The 24196-nt window shown below is 36.0% G+C and overlaps 3 protein-coding genes across 3 annotated transcripts; 1 reads left to right on the top strand and 2 right to left on the bottom strand.

Moving 5' to 3' along the window:
* Positions 1-3384: 3384 nt before the first annotated feature.
* COX10 (cytochrome c oxidase 10) lies at positions 3385-8508 on the bottom strand. Its single transcript, XM_087320333.1, has 7 exons — positions 7909-8508; positions 5920-6049; positions 5270-5407; positions 5028-5161; positions 4296-4421; positions 4119-4222; positions 3385-4020 (listed from the first exon to the last, which is right to left on the bottom strand). Exons 1-7 carry the CDS (start codon positions 8403-8405, stop codon positions 3668-3670), a joined length of 1482 nt encoding a protein of 493 aa, XP_087176459.1. The 5' UTR covers positions 8406-8508; the 3' UTR covers positions 3385-3667.
* A 1179-nt stretch (positions 8509-9687) lies between these two features.
* Positions 9688-15329, top strand: HVA22K (HVA22-like protein K). Its single transcript, XM_087320321.1, has 8 exons — positions 9688-9886; positions 10769-10827; positions 12259-12356; positions 12992-13043; positions 13149-13212; positions 13716-13811; positions 14516-14588; positions 14895-15329. Exons 1-8 carry the CDS (start codon positions 9854-9856, stop codon positions 15026-15028), a joined length of 609 nt encoding a protein of 202 aa, XP_087176447.1. The 5' UTR covers positions 9688-9853; the 3' UTR covers positions 15029-15329.
* A 961-nt stretch (positions 15330-16290) lies between these two features.
* LOC147868521 (copper-transporting ATPase PAA2, chloroplastic-like) lies at positions 16291-18404 on the bottom strand. The gene is made up of 4 exons (XM_087320309.1): positions 18083-18404; positions 17407-17460; positions 16840-16987; positions 16291-16423 (listed from the first exon to the last, which is right to left on the bottom strand). Exons 1-4 carry the CDS (start codon positions 18362-18364, stop codon positions 16410-16412), a joined length of 498 nt encoding a protein of 165 aa, XP_087176435.1. The 5' UTR covers positions 18365-18404; the 3' UTR covers positions 16291-16409.
* Between the last annotated feature and the right edge of the window lie 5792 nt (positions 18405-24196).

Genomic DNA, 24196 nt, shown 5'->3' with positions numbered 1-24196 from the left:
CATTCACCACATGACAATACGGCCGCCCCGGCTTATGCTATGAATGCCACACGTAGCGGTAGCGGTAGCGGTGGTCATAGCTTTGGGTCGGCGGGCCATGGTGGTGGCGCCACCCTTCCCTTGGTTTTGTCTCAGCCTTCTCATGGCCATCATCCCATTAACAGCGATACCGCAGACACTAGTACTAGATCACGTGCTGAGATTCAGGCTGATTTACTCTACAATAACCCTAATGATGTGTGGTCCCCTAATAACAACACCAATAATGTATGGTCCCCTGGCCTCTTTAACCACCACCTGAGTAATCCTGCCACGTGGTGCGCGATCAACGGCTCTGCCACGTGTCCACCTGATTCACCGCCGGATTGCGCCAACGTGGCACCCGCCCAAATCCTGGTTCACAACTATAGAGAAGAAGCGCCCGCACAATTGTCGCCCGATTATTATCCGTTCCCATCTGACCTTCTGAGGGTGGACAGAGAAGTTGGGTTGGGGCCTGGGTCCAGGTCTCGGTCTGGGTCTGGTATACCTGGCCCACACAACCCAGCCCATAGTCTTGGCACCTTTACTACTGACCCATACCTGCCTCACGATTTCGAGCTCGATATGGCCGCTGTTGATTTCCACGGGGGACATACCCCTCACACTCACCATGACAATGCCACCTCTATGCCCCATGCGGAATGGCTTGACCATACGAATCACGCTTTGGATGGCAGCGTTAGACACGAGGTCATCCCTTGGCATGACGGAGGCGATGACACCTTCGATATGTTTGACATCCTTGGAGACACGGAACAACGATCGCTCATCTTTAACAACAATAGGCTAGGTTCCAATCCTAGTAATTACGATTCTCGCAAGTACCATACATGAGGCAAGCTGGTCTTCATTTGGTTTCTTGTCGTTTGATGACTAGAAGTCTGGTCTTGTCCATGTGCTTTTATTCCACTAGTGCCATTGTTAGTCATCGTGGAACGTTTGGCTTTCACCTAGGAATTTCAAGTGCCTTATCATGTGTGGACTATTCTAGTTCATATATAATGACAAGGAGTTGATAGGATATGTGGAATGTTCTCCTCCTTCTTGGACACTAGAGCGGCCAACTAGCTTCAATTAGCTAGTTTTGGTTCTCCAAGACAATGCTCAGCCAAGATGGTTCTCCTTTTTGCCCTTCAAAGTGTTGTGGCAAGCTAGAAGCTTCTCAATGTTGCCCGTAGGATCTTGATTTTGTAATTATAATGACTCTTGGGCTGATGGCTCAATGGAAGCTACTTATGCTTTTGTTCGGGGTTGCATTCCTTTTGCAAAGCTTCTACCTCATGTATTCAACAACATGGCTTAGGAGATAGTATTAATTGTTTGGATCCATTAATATAGCTACCTACTAACCCTTGAGGTGATGCCTAAGCTTGAACAATTGTTTATTTCAACTTTGATGTAACTACTAATTTTTGTAGCTTAAGGAGATACTCAATTTTAATCAAATTCAACATTTAATGTTTTACCAATTTATCCCACTTTTTAAACGCAAGCTTGATATAATTATACATGGTGTGAGTGGTGACTAGTTTATATATTCCATTATTGATCTTGAGTTGAACTACATATACTTTAAGAGTGTGTACCGAGTTAATTTAAGGCATTACTAATTTTCATTCTTTTTGGTAAAAATGTTTGAGATCAAATGGTTAAAGCAAAAAGGGGTCCATGCTATTGTTTTAAATCACTCCTTATATTGTGGAAGAAATGTGGGCAAGTGTGTAGTTGATGTTTATATTAGGAGCAATTCATCATTTGCAAGATCTCAAATTAAAATAATCATGAGTTTTTACGAGTACCATTGCAAGAACTCAAGCTAGGTTATATGTCTCTATATTAGAAATCCGGTAAGGAAACTTCGTAAATTTCTATTTGTAATTGGCAATGGCATCTTAAGTCACTTTTTGCATCCTCTTGCTTGTGCGTGTGTTGATTTAAAAAATTTTACAAGCCAAATCTTGAATGATATTTATTCACTCTTATAATAAGCTAGTTTTGATGGTAAGATGTGCAAGGTGATATACATATGTGCTTAAGCTAGCTACAAACATTTTACTTTCATTTTCATGTGCTATTTATTGCACCTTATGAGCTGCATTTGAAATCTATTTTAAAGATTGAGTAAACTATTATGGACATTCTAAAATTTTGATTTCCCAATTAGTGTTCCTTTGGATTAAAAATTTCACATGGTCCATACAATAGAGAATTCCCTTGAAATCAGTGAGGCACCTGATAAGAGTCTCATACTACAGCCAACAGAATGATTAATATTATATACTCAAATGAGGAAGAAATTATCCAAATAGGTTACAACCCTGCCAATGTTTTCTCTCTTAAACTAGCTGAGGTCTTGGGTTGAGGTGGAGGGTTGGATAAGCATTGATAAGTTAGTGCAAGTGGCATTGGTATGCACTAGGAGAAAGACACAAAGATGCCAGTCTACATGCAAAGAAAAGCCAGCAAGTATTGAAAACTAGAATATATGGAATATCACATCTTTAAAAGGTAGTTTGCAGGAATACCAATTCTTATTGCATCTGCAAGAATGAATAAAAAAAATTGTTTTCTATAATCTTAAAATGCCAAAATCTCAGACAGTATTTGATTAAATTACATTAATTTCAGCTTCCAACATAACCAAACACTCCAGCTTCTAGTTTATTTGATTTAATTTAACTCTTAAAGGCAGTTTGCAGGAATATCACATCTTGTATCTGCCAAAATTAATCAAATTTTGCTTTCAATAATCTTAAATGTCAAATCCCAAGGTTTAGTTGAACAATTTGCTAATTAAGGAATTTACAACCAAGTAATCAAGATTTGAGCACTAACCAAGTTATCAATTTCATCTAATCAAGACCCATCAACAAACATAGTTACCATAATCAATGTATCGAGTCATCATTGATTCACAATTTTTTGGATCAATCTGCCACTAATTAATTAATGTCCTTAATGACCAATGGTGGAAAATCTACCATTTTGGCCGATACAAACAATGTGAAATATCAAAAAATACACATAAAAGAGTGGATTTTGAGAATATTCTGTATACTTTATTACCCTTACAAAAGCTCATAGTGGCTCTTAAAATTGGTGAAAAACATCTCACAACTATTTGTTTCAACCGAACAACCTCCTGTACAAAACCATTTCCAATCATTTGCAAGACACTGGATTGAAGCCTGCCTCACAACAACATATGATGCAAAAGAGAGCAATAACATGTTACAATCTTCTGACCTATCCATAGATCCTCCCATATCTAATAGTATTTACATGTACTTTCCTAAATTTAGCATTTTTCTAAGTGATTAGTACTTACCCACAAAACCAACATAACAAACATGACGGATATTGTTATACCTAGAGAATTTTGATGTATTCCCATTCATTGTTCATCCAGTCAATTGTTTATTCCCAATACCATTATGCACAGCCGAAAATCGTGAAAAGAACCACTTGGGTTAGAGTACAGTATAATGAGGGGCAAAGAAGAACCTTCAAAAACCCCTTGAACTCTTTTAGCATGATTCCAAGACTTATTGCAAAACCTCATGGGCAAATGATAAGCAAAAGTAAAACAAAAATTACCATCTGGGGAGGAGGAGAGAAATGTTCCTTAGCTAGGTGTAAAATCAGGAAGTGGCAAGAAAGGGAAAGGGGCAACTGAGAAATATGCTACAGGAGGTCTTGATATTTGTTGAGAATCCAACAAAACCCTGTGAGCTTGTGCACTTGATGTTATAATTTCCCCATTCATTGTAAGGTCCTCGTCAAGATCAGATTCAGCCACATTAGGATGACGATGAGAGAGCATTCCAACCATCACAAATGGCAAGTATAGCAAACTGGCTCTGAATAGCTTCCGGGCCCTATCATTACTAGGCTTAAAATAGAACAAAGCTGCACTAGTTCCCATGCCAGCAGACAAGAGAGCCGTTTCCAATCCAAACCATTCTGAAGTCATACCACCTGTATACAAAGCATGGTGAGATATTGACTAGCTCTAAAAGTTATTTAGAGGGTTCAAAAGACATTCATTGAATATGACTCAGCATCAACTCCCATACTTTGATATGCTAAATAACCTAAAGGAGCCAGATAACCACAATTACGAAGAGCTACTAGAGCTGTTCTTCGTCCTGAAACATCTTCCATGGAGAGCATTTTGAAGCTGAAACAAACCATTGAATTCCGATCAATAACTGACAATTAAATATGAAAAATTAGAATATAAATAGCATTACCCTCCAGCTGTATAGTCTTCACGACACATATATGCAATTGCCATGAAATGTGGTATTTGCCAAAAGTACAGCACACTTGCTAGAAGCCATCCACCCATGCTGACTTCCCCAGCTGCTGCTGCCCATCTATTTCCAACAAAGACTAAATAAGTATCGTTTCATTTATTCAACTGAAATGATAGGACGAAATAATGATACATGTGTGAGGGAGACTATAGGCACCACTTTTGTCGGGCAACATGTGGCATCTAGAACCCACACACTAAACTGCACCTTTTGACAGATCAATCAACCTAGTTATTTTTATCGAGAGAAAATATTTGGGAAAATATCCATATGTTATCACAGCAGCTCAAGAAAAACATGGCAATACAGTATGTAAATTATAACTAGTTCTAGAACCTACATAGCAGCATGCAGTAAGTACATTGTAAGTAGTTTGGATGCTAAATAACTCGCTTGCTTTTCATGAAGTACCTTTTACTTTAGGCCATGTAGATTCTATACAAATTCTTATGTCCCACATCTTTTTTATTCAACAAGATATCCTCATTCCTAATGCTCCACCTTCAATTCAATCATTCCAACTCCCCAACATAGAACTAAATGTATCTTGAGAACAACCACAACATGTTCTCAATAGAGATGGGCTAGAATATTTATAAGTGATTTTCAAAACCTTTGCCAACATCACACAAAGAATAGTAAGAAAAATCATAGAGTTTAGCATACCCTAGAAGAGGAGGAACAGCGCCAACAACTGCTCCAACCCATGTGTTTACTGGATGAATTTGCTTTAAAGGTGTATACACAAGTGTGTATAGAATGAGATTAATAGCCCCAAGCCCTGCTGCAATCATATTTGCCTGTAAAATGTCCCAATATTGCTAAGCAAATCATTATCCATTACAGTGGTCCCTAATAAGGGCCTTATCATTTGTAAATGTAGTACTACTCTGTGTGTGTGCATGGACCTGGCTTCCCAGCAAGGCAATGCCCCCAATACCAGTCGTTAAACCCCACGCAATCGCATGTTCTGTAGTTATACAACCTGATGGAAGTGGTCTCCTTTTTGTTCTTTTCATTTTAGAATCGTTCTCAACTTCAAGGATCTGAAAAAAACATTGAGTCATCTTAATTGATCTTTTTCTCATAACAATAGATACTTCTAAAAGATGCTGGTTAACAGGACATGACATAAGTGATGTGATGAATTCTGTTGTTCAATCAATTCAGGACAAGAATCTCAATGAGTGAAAATAGGGTTAAATTGGAATCCCAAATAAATAAAAAGTGCAAACATTAAAATATTATAGTTATCAATGTTAATACACCATATATTAAACAAACATCATGGTTTTCAATGTTACTAAGCAATATATTGACCATTATATTGATTTGTAAACATTAGATGATCTAACATTGGTTGCTAAAAAGATATAAACATTCTTCTTTATCAAACTCAGCATGTTATGCTACTGTGCCCCATGCATTCATATACATGATATATTTCAGGCAACGTTTCGTGTTCCACAACTGCAAGGACTGCATTTTTAACCGCCATAGTGAAAGTACCAATTCCCTGTTTCATGATTGTAGTAAACAAGTTCCTTTGCTAAGTTACCTGGTTGAAGGTATTGGCAGCAGCAGCAACACAGAAAGTTCCCAGGCAAGTCCAAGAAAGCCCACAATAATTTATGGCTACTCCACTTCCCATAACATAGCCCGCCCCCGCTGTTGTGACAACCAACATACTGTCCAAAAAGAAACATTCTATTAGGTTGATGATGTTCCAAAATGCAAAATAAGCATATTTTTTCAAATCTCCTTTGGAAACAATATATACAACTTTTCTGATGAGTGCAGTACAATCTCCAAAAAGATAGGGTTATCCAATGGTCACATAAAAAATCCCAAGCCTCTAATAGAATAATATCATACTCCTACTTCAAGCACTTTAAGATCATTCAACATCTATTTGTCGAAGGTTTGTCTATGAAAGATGTTATCATTCCCAAAGCTACATACTACAATGTATAAAGCTTTTAAAGCAATACTACGGAGATTTACGATGCATAAACTGTGATCACAGTGGGTCAATTGTAATGTTAACAAAAAAATCCAAAAAGGTAATAAACTTTCATGAAAATTGTGGGAATTATTTATTATTAGATGTCCCGATATTATGTCTAAACATCTTAGGGCATCCCATGCCTTGCGATTGTTATTTCTTGCGAGAAATCAGTTATACAATTATCCATAGGATTAAGATAGTTGGCTCTGTTTAGAATGTCAGGTCATAGAACTGCTACTTGAGTGTGCAAACAGGATCCTTGAAAGACAGCAGTTTGTATCATGTATATTGGAGTCTCAGTTTCAATTTTAGGGTGCTGCAGTCAAGATCTCAGATAATAGGCTTCAATTTTGGATTAACCTTTATTCATTTCATAGTAAGGTTTTTACATTTCAGTTGTAGGGTTCTGTACTGAAGTTGTAGGCCGCCCTAATAGATGTGATTTCCCTAATTTGACTAGTGATCACTTGGCTGGTCATCACACACCTCTTTCTTTTTTTGCTTTTTTTATTCAATAATTTGTTGATACTTAACCAGCTGTGGTGTGTACACCACTGTTGTACTTTCTTTAAAAAACAAATCTCTCTCTATAAACATCTCTAGTTGTCCTTAAGTTTTTTTCTTCAGTTTGTGGTGCACTAATAGCTTAGGTCGTTACTCCTCTGTTCTAACAGTGTAGCATGATGATGGTTCAGCTACCTAGATGACACAAGCTTTGGAGAGCTTTCAAGTTCAAAATTTAAAGGTAATTTTCAAACAACTGCAAGTGAAATTCACATTAAATCTGAGACTTCTTTATAAACATGATAATGATAAGGCATTAACCTGAGGAAAGCTTTGGAGACGTATGTCAACTCCAAAAACTGAATTTTGAATTTTGAATAACAAAAGTGAACATTACATTAAGCTCAAGATTTTGTTTACAAACATGAGGGTGGCAAGCTTCACAGGCGTAGTCCTTCAATACATCAGTTTCAAGTCAATGCTTTTTCTACTATGAAAGGGAGGAAGGAGTTTAGGAGATGGATGTGTACCGTCAAATTCAAAATTGTAAAGATGATTTTCAAGAAATGCATGACTAGCATATATTAAACTCGCATTTCTGTCTGAATATGATAGTGATGTAATTCAAAAACTATATATGCCTTCAATTTCAAACATTTTGCAGTCAATTTTAGTCTAATGCAAGTTCACATTTCATGGAACTCAAGATTTTGTTTTCCAACATGATAGAGATGAGTCACCAACTCAAAGTATTTGAAAAATGCAAATGAAAATAGTGATGAGGTATGTTTGAAGAGGTATATGTCCCTATTATTCCAAAATTTCAACTTTTGATTTTCAAGATTTACAAAAAACCTGTGCAAGAAAACCTTTTTAGTTTTCGAATAAAAAGATTTTCAAGAAATACCATGGCAGATTATAATTGACATAAGCAATATTTGATTAATGCAGGTGAAATAAATTTACAGCTACACTGAACTTGAGTTTGCTGGTTTCTGTTTTTTAAACATGAAGATAGAGCAATAAAGAAACTACCTGAGGCGAGCCTTGGAGAGGTCCCAGTAGCACCGCAAATAATGCCTGATTGACTGAGAAACTGCATTTGTTTGAAACAATAAGCCCCCTGATGAAACTTCCTGCGGTAAAACACATTCATCTTTCATGCATCTTGCCACAGAAGAGAGTTTCCGAGAAAAGTCAGAACCTAATCCGTAATTGCAGACAATCTTTTTTTCCGGATAAGATTCTTCAGAAAGCTTTCTTGTGGTCTGAAACCCTAATCCACCGCTGTATAAAATGTTCACCCTCGGGCAACATGTTTGGGAGGGATTTATAGAGGTCTGAGGCCCTGATCCATCGCTAAATGAGATGAATTTTATTTGATGAGCTTCATGGAGAAGCTTTCTGGAATGCCGGAACCCTAACACAAATCCATCGTTGCACAAGCTATTTCTTCCCTGATAAGCTTCCGCCGCGAGAGCAGAAGCCTTTGGATTTCGGAAGACGACCTTTTTAGCCCTCGAGAGGAGCATCGGCGATGGCGAATTTCACGCAGCAAGAGAGAAGAAGAACTCGATGAAGAAGAACATCATCCCCCAAAATAAACACAGAAAAAACTCGGTAGGAGAAAATGCGCTGGTCAGTGGTCTGTCTGTCTGTCTGTATGTATGTATGTATAATGTACGTATAGAATGAACCATACGTAACATACGTGCATTCGCATTCGACAATGACCCAACCAAACGTGTATGGTAAATCATCTCAAAGTTGGATTGGATTTATAAGGTAGAAAAATAAATAAAGATTGGAATTTCAGAAAATGACTATGGCCTATTCAATCAAATGTCAACACAATTGAAAGTTCAAAACTTAGGATTTACTTAACTACTAAACATTAGAAAGCACGAACATAAGAATCAAATAATTCAAAGGCATAATTGTAATTTGTATTGATGATGAGCTCATCTTGTAATTATCAATGGTTTACAAAAAAATGAGTATGAACTATAGAGATCGAATCAAAATATGACATTATAAATTATAATCAAACGTTCAAAAACACATAAAACGTACATTCGAGAATATGAAGAAAACATGACACTAACATAAAATTTTATTATGACATGACACTAAAGAGAGAGAGAGAGAGAGAGAGAGAGAGAGACTGAGGGGGGGGGGGGGGAGGGAGGGAGGGAGGGAGAGGTGAGAAAATAAGCAATAGTAGCACAACAACTTACCACGAGGGTTAGCTAATTTCTAATAATAGAAAAGGAAAAAAAGAAAAAGAAAAAAGGAATACGTATTTTTCCCTTTTCAAACGTATTCGTTTCCAAACGTTTGTATGCTTGCACGAACGCGTTTATTACGTTGTATGTATGTAATTACTTGCGTTTTTTTTTTAACCCAACATCTAAAATGGGCTTGGAGTGTTTTGAATGTTTTGTAACGAGGATGTTGTTAGTCATTCGGGTACTTGGAAATCTATATATAGCATATAGAATAGTTAAGGTTGCAAATGGCAAATGCTCTATATAAATAAATAGAGGACTTTGGAATGAATGAATGAATGAATGAATGAATGAGTTCGCACACCTCTATTAGTCATGGTGACTTGTACGATGATCATACAACAAAAAGCTTATAAAATGTGTATATGCATTATTATTATTGGCAAGGGCAAAGGCAAGGGAAGGGGAAACCAAAACTCATTGGGCGTTCAAGACATTACTGTGTGTCAGTCGCAGAGAGACAGAGACACACACAGAGAGGCGCAGAGAAGATGGATAGTTCGTGCTGCCAGAGGAAAATGAAACCACAACAGTTTATGTCCAGCGGGAAGCGATGATTTGACCGCAAGAAGCAAAGCCGCGCACACACACACCCACACGCTCTCGCTCTCTTCCTCTCAATTTGCAAAGAAGAAGAAGAAGAAGAAGAGAAATCATTCTCTTTTTCTTTCTTTTCCTCGGCGTCGTTGGCTATGGCATTCCTTGCAACTTCATTCGGCTGCGATGTAAATCTCTCTCTCTCTCTCTCTCTCTCTCTCTCTCTCTGTTTCCCGTATATGTTACCGAATTCATTGTGTTAGAGGGAGAGAGTGAGAAGAGAGAGCGACACCCTATACTAAATTTCTGGAATTTCCTTTTCATCATCTTGAACATACATAAGCGCACGCCCACAGGTGATGACGAGAGAGAGAGAGAGAGAGAGAGCGCACTATTACAGGGTCCTCCAAAGAGAAACATAACAGTTAAGCTTTGTAAGAAAAAGAGTATTACAAGGGGTTAATTTTAATGTGCCATTGTTTCAAGTCTCTCAAAATGAAACCTTCTAAAGACCAAAGATGATCTACGAGACCAAAGAAAAATTAAATCCAGGTGAGAGACTTGGTATTATGTCTTTTGTTGCTGCTGTCAATGTTTTAATATCCTCGAATTGAGAGAAAGTTCAATAAATAGATCAATTATTAATGTCCACTGGAGACGCAATATGATCTATGACCATGGGGTTGACCTCATTGCTAGAATCAAACTTTGGTTTTCTCAATTTTATGACTTTAATGCTATGAGAGATATATTTACATACTCTGTTAACCTTCTTTCACGTTGTTTGGGAAATAGATAATGTGCCTTCTGGTAGTGACTCTATTTGTTACATGAATTAACTCAAATATTTTCTTTCACCATCCAAGTAATGATGCACAGTGACAACCTAAAACAGGGATACAACCCATAGTTCACAAAGGGTTTACATATTTCTTTCACTCCAATAATAAGTTAAGATCACCATGTACATAAAGGAGATACAGCCTCCTTTAGTAACCGTTTCTGTTGACGTAAACATTTTGTTTTTCATCAGTTTGGACTCAAGGAGAATTATATCTATCTATCTGCAGGTGGGATTGCGGTTGCTTCTCTCCCCAGTTTCATCGACCATTATATCACGGACAGCATGGTATGTGATGTTATCCAAAACCACATTGTGAAAGCATAATTTTGAAGGTAAACTTTTGGATCAGTAATATTTTTGAAATGTTCTCTTGTATGTCTTAAAATGCACATTCTCAGTCAATAATGAGATTTATGCAAATTGATGATGTTTGGTATGTTCTCATATGCACACACTTTTTTGGCATATTTAAAGAATGGTATAAACGGTTTCCAACTTGTTACAATCTATATCAGCATTGAAGGTTTGCCTTTCTGTCATGACCAAAAGTGTCATGGTGCCATTCTCAGATATCACTTCGTATGTGTGTGGACAACGGGTTGGACATGCACAAGAGTCCTTATGCATGGAGGCCACTATATAAGTGCATGTCCTATGGTTGTGAGGACATGCCTTAACATGAACAAAAATGTTTTGGTGTCGTTCTAAGATGTCCCTGGGTGTGGGGCTGGGGGTGGATACAAAACCTTAATTGCATGGGCAAGGGAATGGACATGTATAGTAGCCCTTATGCATGGGGGCTAGTCTATAAGGGCATTTCCTATGGTTGCGAGGACACACCTTAACATGAACAAAAATGTTGTGGCATAATTTTAAGTTGTCCCTGGGTGTGGAGGTGGATAAAAACCTTAATGTTGCATGGGCAAGGGAATGGACATGTTTAGCCCTTATGCATGGGGGCTACTATATAAGGGCATGTCCTGTGGTTGCAACATGTCTTACCACACACCCACACTGTGCCTTTGTCAATCATCGTTGTCGTTGTCATCATCATCATCTTCTTCTTCTTCTTCTTCTTCTTCATGACACATTTGATCTATTCCAAGAGAGAGAGAGAGAGAGAGAGAGAGAGAGAGAGAGAGAGAGAGAGAGAGAGGGAAAGCACACGACTATATCTTGACACATTCTTGTCTGCTGCATGAGCCGACGACTGTGCACATGGGCATTGATAATGTGAACTTGGATGATGACTTTTTAAATCTAGGCTATATATTCAGAACAAAGAATAACTTGCAATTGTTGGTGGTACCTAAATTACGGAGAAGATAATTTATGTCACTGACCCTCCTAGGCGTCCACTATAGGATGTACTTAATACCCATTGTGTTCACGTTCCTCTTATGCGAAACCCTTTTTCTTTGTGTCTATTTGCAACTTGAGCCAACATTTTGTGTCTATGTGACATCACCGTCTTCACCACTTGTAAATACTGAATTTCTTAGCATGTTTCCTGATAGGTTTTTCTCATTGAGGTGCTCCTAGGACAAACATTTAGATTTCCATACTTTTGGATATATATTTTTCATTATTAACTTGAGTCTTTACAAATTTCAGTCATGTTTTTTCAACCTCTAAATCTGTGGCTTTTTTGGGTGTTTTTCAAACAACTCAGAATTGCAATAGTTTGGACTGATTTCGTTTGTCTTATACATGTAGTGTTGCTGTTGGAGTAGGTTTTCCAGTGTATTCAACTTTCAAAGCACTTGAGCACAAGCAAGAGCAAGAGCAAGAGAAATGGTTGATTTATTGGACAGGTAACTTTTTTCATTAAATATTTTGAATGGCAAAGTATTATGTTTGTTCCAGGGTTTGACCTGGTTGATTGAGGGCTCTTCACTTGGTTGGTTATGTGTACATAATTTCAGGTAGGATCACTGCATTATCCCATCTAGAAACTTAAAAATAGGTATAATACAGATTCATTATATAGAAGAAACTACTTTGACAGACATCATATATGAAGGTAGGGAGGGGGAAAGAGAGGGACAGAGGAGAGGATTATTATGGATGGTTTAGTTCCTAGGTATTTGGTTTCTTTATCAGATATAGTTGTTTGTGATTTTTGGACAACATTGTAATTAATACAACCACCCATAGTGAAGGAGATGGAGAGATGGAATTTTATGACTTCGATTCTACAGTGTAAACCACCAAGGCAACAAGCAGAGATAGATAATTCGATGGATAGATTTTATTATTGTCTTTGGAGGTCAAACATGACCTATAAAATATAAAATTCACATAATATATGTGAAAGTGAGTAGTAACTCTCGATGTTCAAGAATTATAGTAATGAATGTCACAATTAAGGGTGCACACTTCGACTGAGAGAGAGAGAGAGAGGTTTTAGTAACCAATGCATGAGATTCTAATTAATCATTGGCTGCAGTATATGGTTGCTTCAATGTAGTCGAAATTTTCTCAGATAAACTGCTTTCATGGTACATCTGTTGGCGCAAGCTCACTTTTCCTTTCCTCAAGTTAAAAGATTTTATTTGTAGTTCTAGAGATGTGGACCAAATGTTGTATTTTTTATTTTTCAACAGGTTTCCATATTATTATCATGCAAAGCTTGCATTACTGATATGGCTTCAACTTCCAATAAGTGATGTGAGTTCACGCTCTTTTAGCCATTTTTCCTTTGCATTTTGGGGGCAGGGATAGACAGTGACATTCCATTAGTATGAAAACCCCCATAGGATTGGTATATGTTATATGCTATTTTAGGGTCTGTTCAAACTTAAATGAATTTGGCCATTATATTGACACAATTTGTTTCATTGTATGCACTAATTTACTGCAAAAATTGGAACTGGTGCTTGGTTTTGAAATGTTGATTCTTTGAGAACATGGGACATCTCTTGGATCTTTTCCGATCTTATTCATTTTTCATCCACATTTTTATTTTATTTTAATGACAAGAGCATTCAATTTACTGCATTTTAATCCTTGCTGTTTGCATTTTTATCATGAATTGTAACTTGTTTGAATCTTTCTTGCTAATCAGTGGTGCATGTCAGTTGATGTTTGTAGAAATGCCAATGTGCTTATATGTTCACTATGAACTTTTGATGTAAAACTTATTGTCACAAAAAGTTAATTCATTTATGTAGGGTGCTCGATATTGCTTCATGCATCATGTGCGCCCCTTCCTTATGAAGCATGAAGTCATTCTAGACAGAGTCGTGTATGGAGCTCAAAATGCAATTGTAAGTGAAGTTTGATTTGATTGTGTGTGTGTGAGAGAGAGTGAGTGTTTTGATTAGGAATTCCTCTTGTTCAACATTTTTTAACCTTATTTTTGTGTGTTTTGTGATTTCTATTGATGAAAAATTGGATTAATTGAAATTGTTGTTTCATTCCCATACAATTTTGGGGTTTCTTAAGATGCATCGTGTCTTTAACGTTTTTTAACAATCATTGGGGTCATGCTTATCCCATGGATAATGCATTTATTCATTGTTGGAAATGAGAGAAACATTCTATCAATTGCTCAATGATTGAAATTTTGAACTGTGGCAGCAAAGCTGTTAGTGAAAGATGAAGGTGTTTTATTTCATCGAACACCTCCCTTTTTAGTGTAGGCCTGGATGATATTTTAAACAAATAAATTTGTTGTTATTGCGATACCTAGAAATGTTATATGTTTTTTCACTCACAAAGTCACAATTACAAATTAATCTGATTAATGCAATTTCATCAACAAGAAAAATTCTTTGTAGATTTATTTAAATAGAAACAAAAACAATTATTTTACTGAGCTTTTCATGAGTTTCTTTGCTTCTTTTGTTGCTCTCACAACCTAACTTCATTGGAATAGTTATTTCTTTTTATTATTTTAGTTTATGTAATAGATAGCTATATCTTACATACAACTTTATTTTGTTAAACTGCAAACACCAATTTTGTGCAGACCAATTTTGTGGTTTCACACCAGAAGGAGATCGACCTATTACAACATGGAGCTCAGAAATTAATGAAATCAGGTAGACTTCTTAAATTAACCTAAAATTACTTTACCTTCGTTTCATCAGCTTATAAAATACCTTTCATCTGGTTTTCTATTATTAAAAATTGCGTTTCACCTTGTTTTCTCGTACAAATGGAGAGGGTGGAAAGGGCACGCACGGGCCCTGAAACCACTATGTCAAAATCTCTGTAAAGCTGAAATATTTGGAGAGATGAAATATTTAAAAACTCTTAATTGTTTCAGGATAAAGGACTCCCTTTTTACTTTTTTATTATAATAATTCAATTTTTAGACTGGTATGATTTTGTTGCTCTTTCTTTAGTTCAACATAGTTTCTTGGGGCCAAGCTCATCATCGTCAAATCAACCAAGACTTGACAGATCTCCTGCACCAGTTGCAGATGATGTTCCAGATGCGGAGGGTGATGGCATGGTTCCAGTCGACACCAGTAACTAAAAGAAAAACAAGTTGTTAGTTTAAACAAACTTGTCACGTATATAATTGTTTTCTATGTATGCCAATATTGGTTATTGTAAATAGTAACAAAAAATGCATGAACGTCAAATCTAGTGAAAATAGATTATGGATATCATTATATCATATACACTAGAAATTAGACACATGTTCTCTGCATTTGTTTCAGAATATCACTGTGGAAATTTGCTCAGATGTTACATAAACTTACTGTAGGAGTGGCAATAAAACTTCAATTATCGCAAAATATGCTTCTATTTATTTGACTACCATTTTGTATGCATATGGATGTGTGTCTCTGAGGGTTAAGCGTGGATGTTACTATGTTACATGTGTACTGGAGCAAAACTTGAATATCATTTGAATTTATATAATATGTACGTTTCTTTACAGAATCCTAGTATTGAGGAATTGTTTTCTGTGGATGTACAAGTGTGAAATAACATCAACTATGTTAAATGTGTACTGGAGCAAAACTTGAATATCATTTAAATTTATAGTATATACGTTTCTTTACAGAATCTTGGTATTGAGGAATTATATTCTGTGGATGTAAAAGTGTGAAATAACATCAAGTAATCTTCCAAGAGAAGCTCATTAGATGCATAGAACTTTTTAATGCTTAAGCTTATTACTTAGTTTTTCATCTCAAGTGTAGTAATATCAGGAATTTATTTGTACAGATTCATAAAATAACTTAATTTTCTGATCGAATAGAGTGTTGAATGAAAAGAAAGTAAATTTGTATGTCATTTTTTATGGTTTACCTTAAGCAATGATATAATTTTTTTAATTTTACTTTGTTTTGTGTTTCATGTCAAACTTAACCGCATCCATAATTTCCTTCTGTAGACAATGGACAGGCCTTATTTTCTGATAGAGTAGAATATTGAATGAAAGTTGATTACATCATTTACTTAGTTTTTCATGGTCAAGGTTATGCCTTGATTTTGCTATACAAAGAAACATAAATTTAACTTTTGCACGGGCTATGAACTTTCTTAATGTTACACTATCACAGGATAGCTGATACTAACCTAATGGTGTGGTGGTTGGTTACCAAAAATAGATATAATTATCTATATGCATGAACATTTTTGCCAATTTGTATACTTTAGGTATTATTATGTATCTGCAAGGTCAACAAGTTCACTTCTCTATACAATTTACAAAGGAACCAAATGTACATGAAGATATGCAATGATACACTACTTGAAACTTTTAACCATAAAGATACACAAGAATAAACTTCCAAATAATGTTTTCATAAGAATCCAGAACAAAAGTTACAGCTTGACGATTCCTTTTAGGTAGTTCAATGAATCCATCAATGCCAGTTTGATACACAGCTCCTTTTTTAAGCTCAAACCGATTCTTCTGCAAAGTTAGGTCCAAAAATTGCTTAGGAAGTGTATTCTGTTTTATTATGCAATTTCTTAGTTAGAAAGGATTGCATAATAAAAAATTCTCTCTCTCTCTCTCTCTCTCTCTTTCTTTCTCTCTCTCTGACAACATGCTTTTGTACCTTGGAATCATCTCAACACACAAACCGCAAGAACCCAGAAACAGCAGTGCATAACAGGATAGCACGTTGAACCCTTTGCATAATAGGATGTGGTCATCCACAACATATTGGGCATATCTCTCTAATCTAATTTGACACCATTAATTAAGGATTCACTTTTGGCAATAGATTAGACACCATTAATTAAGGATTCACTTTTGGCAATTTTTCAATTTGCATGCCAAAAGAACCAGAACTTTCATAGTCAGATTAGTAAGCTCCATCATACCTCGCACACGTGACTCAAATCCGCAATTTGATAAATGCTTTGCGAGGGCTTGTCCGATCTCTCCTTTTGAGCTACCCGAGGAAGCAAGTGATACTTTCACTTCAGCTGACTTCGTGGCTAGAATTACTGAAGCATCAATAACATGCGGCTGAAATAAAATCCACTTAGAAACACTTAATCCACATCCATATAATATCGAATTACAGAAGATAATTGCACTAATAAGAGCACAAGTTCTGAACAGGAACACATGGAATGGTTCGAAGCCTCTGTTATCTTTACTATTATTGGCCCATTTGAATATCAAGTCTACTTGTTTGAACCCTATTACTTTTGGTCACGTTTTTGAGGTTGAATGCTATTTTCATCGAAGTAATTACCAAGTTACTATTGGTTGCCTTGATGAAAACTGTCTTCTGTATCTATTATGAATTGAAAGGGATTGAAATGGAGCCAAACAAAATGAAGAATAAGAATTATAGCCTTTCAACATTCCAAGATCATCAAAAGCCACAAACTTATAATTTTCTAACTGACTTACAGTTATGCAAGATAAGAGATTTTTACCTGTGACTCCAGAATCTTTTTTACAGACGATGTACAACCACCACACGACATGCCCTGAAACAATGTTTCCATGTGATGTGTGAAAACTTAATTATATGTCTAAAAATCCATCTAGAAACCCATCCAGAAAACTGATTTATATATCATCACAACCCATCTAGGAACATTTCTTCCTTAGTGTGCACATGGTTATGCGGGGAAAAAAAGTAGGCATTTCAAATTCCTTACCACATGTATATATTGCAACCCTCTATATTGTTGCAATCCATGTAGTTTATTTTTAACGAAAGCAATCAATTTGAAATTGAGTATCCTTCTATGGCAACAATACACACATGATGAATTATACACCATACAAATTCCTCTCATAAAGACCAAGAACAGAAAAGAAACTGATTCATAAATGAGGCCAAATTCCTTTCACATAAACAAAGAGTAGAGTTCCTTCTACAGTTGCAACATATATATTTGTATATGTAATGTATAAATAGATCTTTCTTTGATCAATATTATAGGTTTGCAAATACTGAACTTCATAAAACATATTATTATTGTAAGCACACCAACATAAATATTCAGTTGAGACATGCATCAAACCAAAATTTATTCGATGAAAAATGTACACAAGAGAAAAAGAAAAAAGAAAAAAAAGTGTCAGGTGAAAAATGAAACATACCTCCACATCTAGGAAGATAAAGTCATCTTCAGAAGAAATGGATACATCAGAAACTGAGCATTTTGATTCCTGACCTAAAAAACCATATCTTCCTCTAACTTCAGAGTTCCATGGCCGAGCTGCTGCCCTGTGCCTGTGCCACTGACTTTTGGGGTTTAAACTAGGAAGGGAGAGATGAGGATGTATAGGAAAGCAAGAAGGAACGAGCCATATCCGAGAAGAAGAAGAAGAAGAAGAAGAAGAGAAGGGAGCAGGAGGAGCAAAGGGGAGAACTCTCTCCATTGTTTTGATAGGCCGAGGGTAACAATAGTTTCTCCCCTCTTTTCTTTCTCTCTCACATTTGTTCTGTCTCCTTTTCATGTTTGGAAGAACCCCCGAAATACCCCCAAGTTTCTCTTTATCTCCCCCATATGCCCCTGAGTTTTCGTTCTACCCTCCTCGCACATGGTGCTATAACTATTCTTCAGCAACCACATAGGGGCATTTTCCGGGGAAACAAAGAATCAAACAAAACAGGGGGAAGGCCTTTCAAAAGTTTCCCTCCTGCATTCTTCTTTAGCAAGGCATAACTCTAGTCACAGGTATACAACCATATATATATGCGTGCTTGCCTGTGTCACCAAACACATAACAAAAGAGATGGGGTTTGTTCGAGATGGTATGCATCGCCAATCCATGGTTTAGAATTTGATTGCCCCAAAATTTGTATCCCATAAGTGTCCAAAATCGAACCCCACCAATGTCTTGTGTTGAAATGCAAAGCCAGAAGAAACTTTCAGGACCTATAGTCGAGGAACACTAACTATGTTCCATTATGGATAACTTGCTATAACAAAACATATCTTAGGGTGCTTGGGTAAGTCTGAATAATGGTTTCGTGTACTTTTCCTCTATTGTTACATATCAACTAGGCAAGATCCCAATCTCCAACTTCACGCAAATGCCAAGTTGAACATCCCACTTATAGCTTCTTAGTTAAAAAGAGTGGTTAAGCTCTTATGGTTTCGAGAGAGAGGGGGGAGGGGGAGATAAATGTCTTGCTAGGGTGGTAGATTTGATTTTAGTAGGCTAGATCAAAACATTTCTTGAGCAACAATTAAAACGAGAATTCCTTTGTCTTAAGTTTTTAGGAATGTGTGGTTAAGGTCTAGACTAAAAAAAAGAAGCCATGTGGACACTTGTTGAACCAATCAAAGATAAGGTTTTTGTGCCTTGATACTTATGTATACTCTTTGTGGCAATTCATAATAAAAAATCTTATCCTTGTAAAATGGTGTTGCTATCTTTTTGTGTATCAATGTTATGCACAAATATTGTAAATTTGGATCATCATGCAATTTGGTTGTGAATTTGAGATTGCATTCTTTTTTATCATAAGAATCTAAGATTGATATAATGATTCAACCCATCTTGCTTATATAAAATTATGCAAAGTGAAATCAACCTTAAAACTTTGGTTTATTCATTAAACTTTACATACAAAGAAACTTTTGCTCCGACATCTCTTGACAAAGGGAACTTGAACTAAAATGCATGAGGTATGGAAGAGAGTGATTCATTAAACTTCTTATACATATAAAGACACTTTTGTTCAAGTGACCCCCTTGTGGAGGGACCTTGGATTGACATACACAAGTTAGGAAGAGAGTTGATTGATCAACAAAAGATAGGTCCTAGAAGTCGGTGTTGCAAACCAATCCTTGGTTGAAGCGACATGCTAGAACGTATATTTTATTTCTTTTCAATTTAAGATCCACTAATTGCGGGAAAGGGGGGGGAACAATATTTAAATGAGTACCTCACCATGTATATGATCAAATAATGAGAACACAAACAGTCCTGCCGCGATTTGGTTGAGAAAGGGATGTTCAATCTTGTTCCAATACACAAATTCAAGATTGTAGTTCATCAATCATCATCTATTTGGTAGCACATGAAGACATAATTATGATAGGTATAGTTCAAGATCGTATGATAAGACATCAAGAAACGTTAGACTTTATTGTACAATGGTATGTTGTATTGCATTGTATCATACTTGCTTTTAGTGAGTTAACAATCATCTCCAAAATCTACAAAGTGATTATTGATTGACCAACACACTCCCAAAAGCTTGCACCTCCCAAACACTTAATGATTATTCTTGGGTTGACCAAAGTGGGCTTTCATGCATAACCCATTGCTAATAACTACCCAAATGATAAATTTAACAATCTAATTCCAAATATTCCAATGGAGGTCCCCACGTATAATTGATTGTATTCTTGGGGTTATGTTTTTTAAAAGTTAAATATATAAACATGATGGTACGATGGTGCAACTTTTGTTTTGAAACATTAAGGTCATGGGATGGTTATGTTTGGGCCATTGGGTTTGATGTTCTATTGTTTATATGAAGTGTTCATAGTTTAGTTTGAGACAAGTGCACCAAGGCAATGTTTTCCAAAGAAGTAGGCTTTACAACACAAGGAGTCGAAACACATTGACACCTTTTTCACAACCCAAATCAAAATTATAATGAAAGTTGGTGTACAACATGTCTATTCGATTGGATATAGTGAATGTCTTATTGCAGTTATAAAGTCACATTTGCATTAAGACTTGCACACCATCATATAACATTCTTTTGAAGGCCCTCTTGTTAGAGAGCACTTGGGTGAAATTTAGTTTTGAGTAAGAATCATTTTTTTACTGAAATTTTAGTCTCTTTGAAGCATTCGCAGAAAAATCTCACTCTATGAATGATCGATGTGTTGTTTTGGTTAGCATTGCCTCTGTAAGAGTACATAATTGAATTGTGACAATTTTGAATTATGGAAAGTTTTTATAAAGAAGGATTTGTTTAAGAATCCATTGGTGATAGTTGGCATCACCATCTAGTTGCCACCATTCACTTCCTTTTCTCCACCACATGTCACTTTCTATGTTGTCTCAATTATGGTTGTCTCACTACCTTGTGTTGTTGGGGTGGAGTTGTAGAGAGAGAACAATTGTGGAAACCTTGATTGTTGTTGTGGTGAGCCCATAGGATATAATAATCAATTATCAACCCATTATTTTTTGGACTTTGTTGATGGCTTTTGTTGCTATAGTTGTTGGTGGTATAGGCTACACTCCGTGATCATTCGCAGTTTGGGAGGAGTAGAGCATAGTAATCTTGGCGATATGGTATACAAATATGTTTGGCTATTGTATATACACATCAAATCGGCCATGATGTGGGTCTAATGGAATGGGATGTTATCTCTGTTTCTCCAACACAACTTTTGTACCTCTTTTTTGTGATTTTATAATACCAAGGCATATCTTTTACAAAAGAAAAAAATATAACTTATTGAATGATGAAAGATTGGTCAATGATTTTCCTTAAAATGGCTATCCTTTAAAAGGTCTTTTAGGCCAATCACATCCGCGGACCACATTCATCAATCATGATGAGAATGAGAGGACTTACATGTAGCATTGATACATATCCCTCTCTCTCTCTCTAATTGAGGCTAAGGATATCTTTATGTATAACCAATCATGCCATTAGCTAACAAGTCCGAGTCTTGCTTAAATTAGTTGAGGTTATCTCTATCTCTTGATCTCTATAAGCCCCCTCTTTCTCACTCACTTCTTGGCCATATGAAGATATTAACGATCACAAGTCTTCTTTATTTTCACTTTAGAAATTTCCAATTATGCGCTTATAAACATTGATTTCATACCCCTAAGAGAACATGTTGTAATTCTAATCGCTATATCTCTACTTTCAACTATTGCAAAATCAATAACCTTTTAGAAGTTTTTCAATGATCTAGTTTCAAGTTTCATAACCTAAATGAGTTAATAACATTGAAGAGGAATTTTGTTGTCTCAAGGAGCCTTGTTCATGAAGTTGATGGTAAATCTAATATTAAGTCGATAGTTATAGAATATTCCTCGTTATTATTTCCTCATCATAACATTAAATGCATATAAGCGTACACATTGTGCTTTGTGTGTAACATCTTCTTCTCTACATTTGGAACATTTAAAGAAAACCATGTCTCTATTTCAAGAATGTGGAGTACATTAATAAGGTCAACATGTAATTGTAAAGTTGTAACTTGTGAATTCAATTGCAAATTCACAAACCATACGATTTTGCTTCATGACCATGATCATATTGTCAAAATAGTGTCTACTAAAAATTATTCACAAATGATGTGTTGGTAGGAATCTCTACGTCATCCGTCCTTGTCTATATATGTTTGCATAAACTAGTTGCTTTTGCATTGATCTCTCAATTAAACTACTAATGAGTAAATTTATACAAACGGGCCAACAATAAAGAAAAAAGTTACATTAATTGTTTAAACCTTACATTTTCATAAAACATAAATTTTAAGTTTGCATTATGACTTCCCCAATTATATATTGTTGGCTTTGAAGAAGTTATATATCCAACAAATGAGAGATCAATGACATGAATTAATCACTCTATTCAACTAATATGCTACGCTTCAATAACGAGCTTTCTAATAGCAACAATACATAGACATAGGGAGATAGATAGATATAATATTGTCCTCAAAGACCAAATAAATAAATAAGTACATACATATACATATATATATATATATATATATATAGAGAGAGAGAGAGAGAGAGAGAGAGAGAGAGAGAGAGATTTCATGGTGTTGTTTTTTCACACTCCCAAAGGACTATTTGCATTGTAGACTAGAGAGAGTTGTCTCATAAGACAATGATGACTAATGTTTTACTTAACTATAGTTCATGTAAAAGGAGAATATATGCACATTCCTTGGATTTAAATGATATACAAAGGTTACATTGAACTTTAAAAGTGATGATCATGGAGTGACAACATAGGTATTAAGATGATAACAAGCGGGAATTCATGCATAATAGGAAATTGTTGGATGCATTATGAAAGTGGCGAGCGACTGATCATAATCACATAAAAATAAGGTTGAGTGTGATGCCATGCAAAATGAAACCATGATGCATCCAAGACATGATAAACCTAGAGAAAATGCGTGATATTGCAATACGAGTGCATTTACTATGGATAAAATTGAGATATATATATATAAGTTTGGCATAAAGCTTTTGAACAACTCCAAAGGATTAAAGGAGTTACTAACTCCAAAGGAAGGTGCCCATGGCAAAGTGTTGTTTGTGGTGTAGGGTGCCTACAATAGGGAGGCCATATTCTTGGAGGAGACGATCCAATTGCCACTCAGGCATGGTCTCATAGTCCTCCCTATTGAATCGAGGGTAGTGCAATGGCATCTCAAACTTACATGCCACTTCCGGCCTCTCCTTACATGCATTATACACCGCTCTATCGTTACTTATGTTACTTCGCTCTCCACTATCCTCCTCTATATTCCTAATATTCTCCTTAATCTTCTTCTTCTTCTTGTCATCACTTGTTGATAGTTGCGCCATATCTAATTTTTTGTATGATGCCCTCTTCATGATCCTCTCCTCTAATTTGAGTATCCCCCATGATAAATTTTTCCATGAGACATTACCACCACACCATTGTTGTTGATCCTTCATGAGACTACAATTTTGCAACCTTTCCATTGCTCCAATTTCTCTAGAATCTTATCTCTAACTCTCTTAGCAACAACCTTAACCTTCTCTCTATATATAATATGTTGTAGAAGGACATGAGAGAGAGAGAGAGAGAGAGAGAGGAGATATGGATAATCCACTATTATACTAGTCATTTTGTCTCTACCCCCAACCTACCCCACTTCTACTACATACCTCTCATTTGGCAAGACCCACATTCCATACATTGTGGTAAAAAAATGCACAAAAGGATACATTAACCATATAAATAATTGTAACCGGTGACCTATTCCATTGTGTAGACAAATACAATTTCAAGTTAGTACTTCTAGACTAGATATCAATAAATGGGATGTAACCTATATAATCACACCACTTGCAAATCAATCAAAACCTTACTACACAACTTTCTATTTAGCTTAGGTCTAGCTACTAGCCATTATTCAAAGTTTTTTAATTGATGTTGCATGTATGGCACCTCTACCAAATGGTTTTGCAAGTTGATTAGGACTAAATGCTCAAACGTTGGGTGGGGTCTAAACT

This window comes from Azolla caroliniana, unplaced genomic scaffold (assembly GCF_043228905.1).
Source record: "Azolla caroliniana isolate FFs.n. ecotype wild unplaced genomic scaffold, voAzoCaro1.0.p SCAF_1, whole genome shotgun sequence".
NCBI lineage: Eukaryota > Viridiplantae > Streptophyta > Polypodiopsida > Salviniales > Salviniaceae > Azolla > Azolla caroliniana.
This window is presented reverse-complemented; position numbering and strand designations above follow the sequence as displayed.

Excerpts from the sequence above, each read along its gene's own strand:
- COX10 (XM_087320333.1), bottom strand. The coding sequence starts at position 8,405 with ATGCTCCTCTCGAGGGCTAAAAAGGTCGTCTTCCGAAATCCAAAGGCT. Across the intron at positions 4,422-5,027 it reads GCTGTTCCTCCTCTTCTAGG|ATGGGCAGCAGCAGCTGGGG; the intron begins GTATGCTAAACT and ends TGTTGGAAATAG. Across the intron at positions 4,223-4,295 it reads GAAGACTATACAGCTGGAGG|CTTCAAAATGCTCTCCATGG; the intron begins GTAATGCTATTT and ends GGTTTGTTTCAG.
- LOC147868521 (XM_087320309.1), bottom strand. The coding sequence starts at position 18,364 with ATGGAGAGAGTTCTCCCCTTTGCTCCTCCTGCTCCCTTCTCTTCTTCT. Across the intron at positions 17,461-18,082 it reads TTATCTTCCTAGATGTGGAG|GGCATGTCGTGTGGTGGTTG; the intron begins GTATGTTTCATT and ends ACATTGTTTCAG. Across the intron at positions 16,988-17,406 it reads AAAAGATTCTGGAGTCACAG|CCGCATGTTATTGATGCTTC; the intron begins GTAAAAATCTCT and ends ATTTTATTTCAG.
- HVA22K (XM_087320321.1), top strand. The coding sequence starts at position 9,854 with ATGGCATTCCTTGCAACTTCATTCGGCTGCGAT. Across the intron at positions 12,357-12,991 it reads ATGGTTGATTTATTGGACAG|TATATGGTTGCTTCAATGTA; the intron begins GTAACTTTTTTC and ends CATTGGCTGCAG. Across the intron at positions 13,812-14,515 it reads ATGGAGCTCAAAATGCAATT|ACCAATTTTGTGGTTTCACA; the intron begins GTAAGTGAAGTT and ends AATTTTGTGCAG.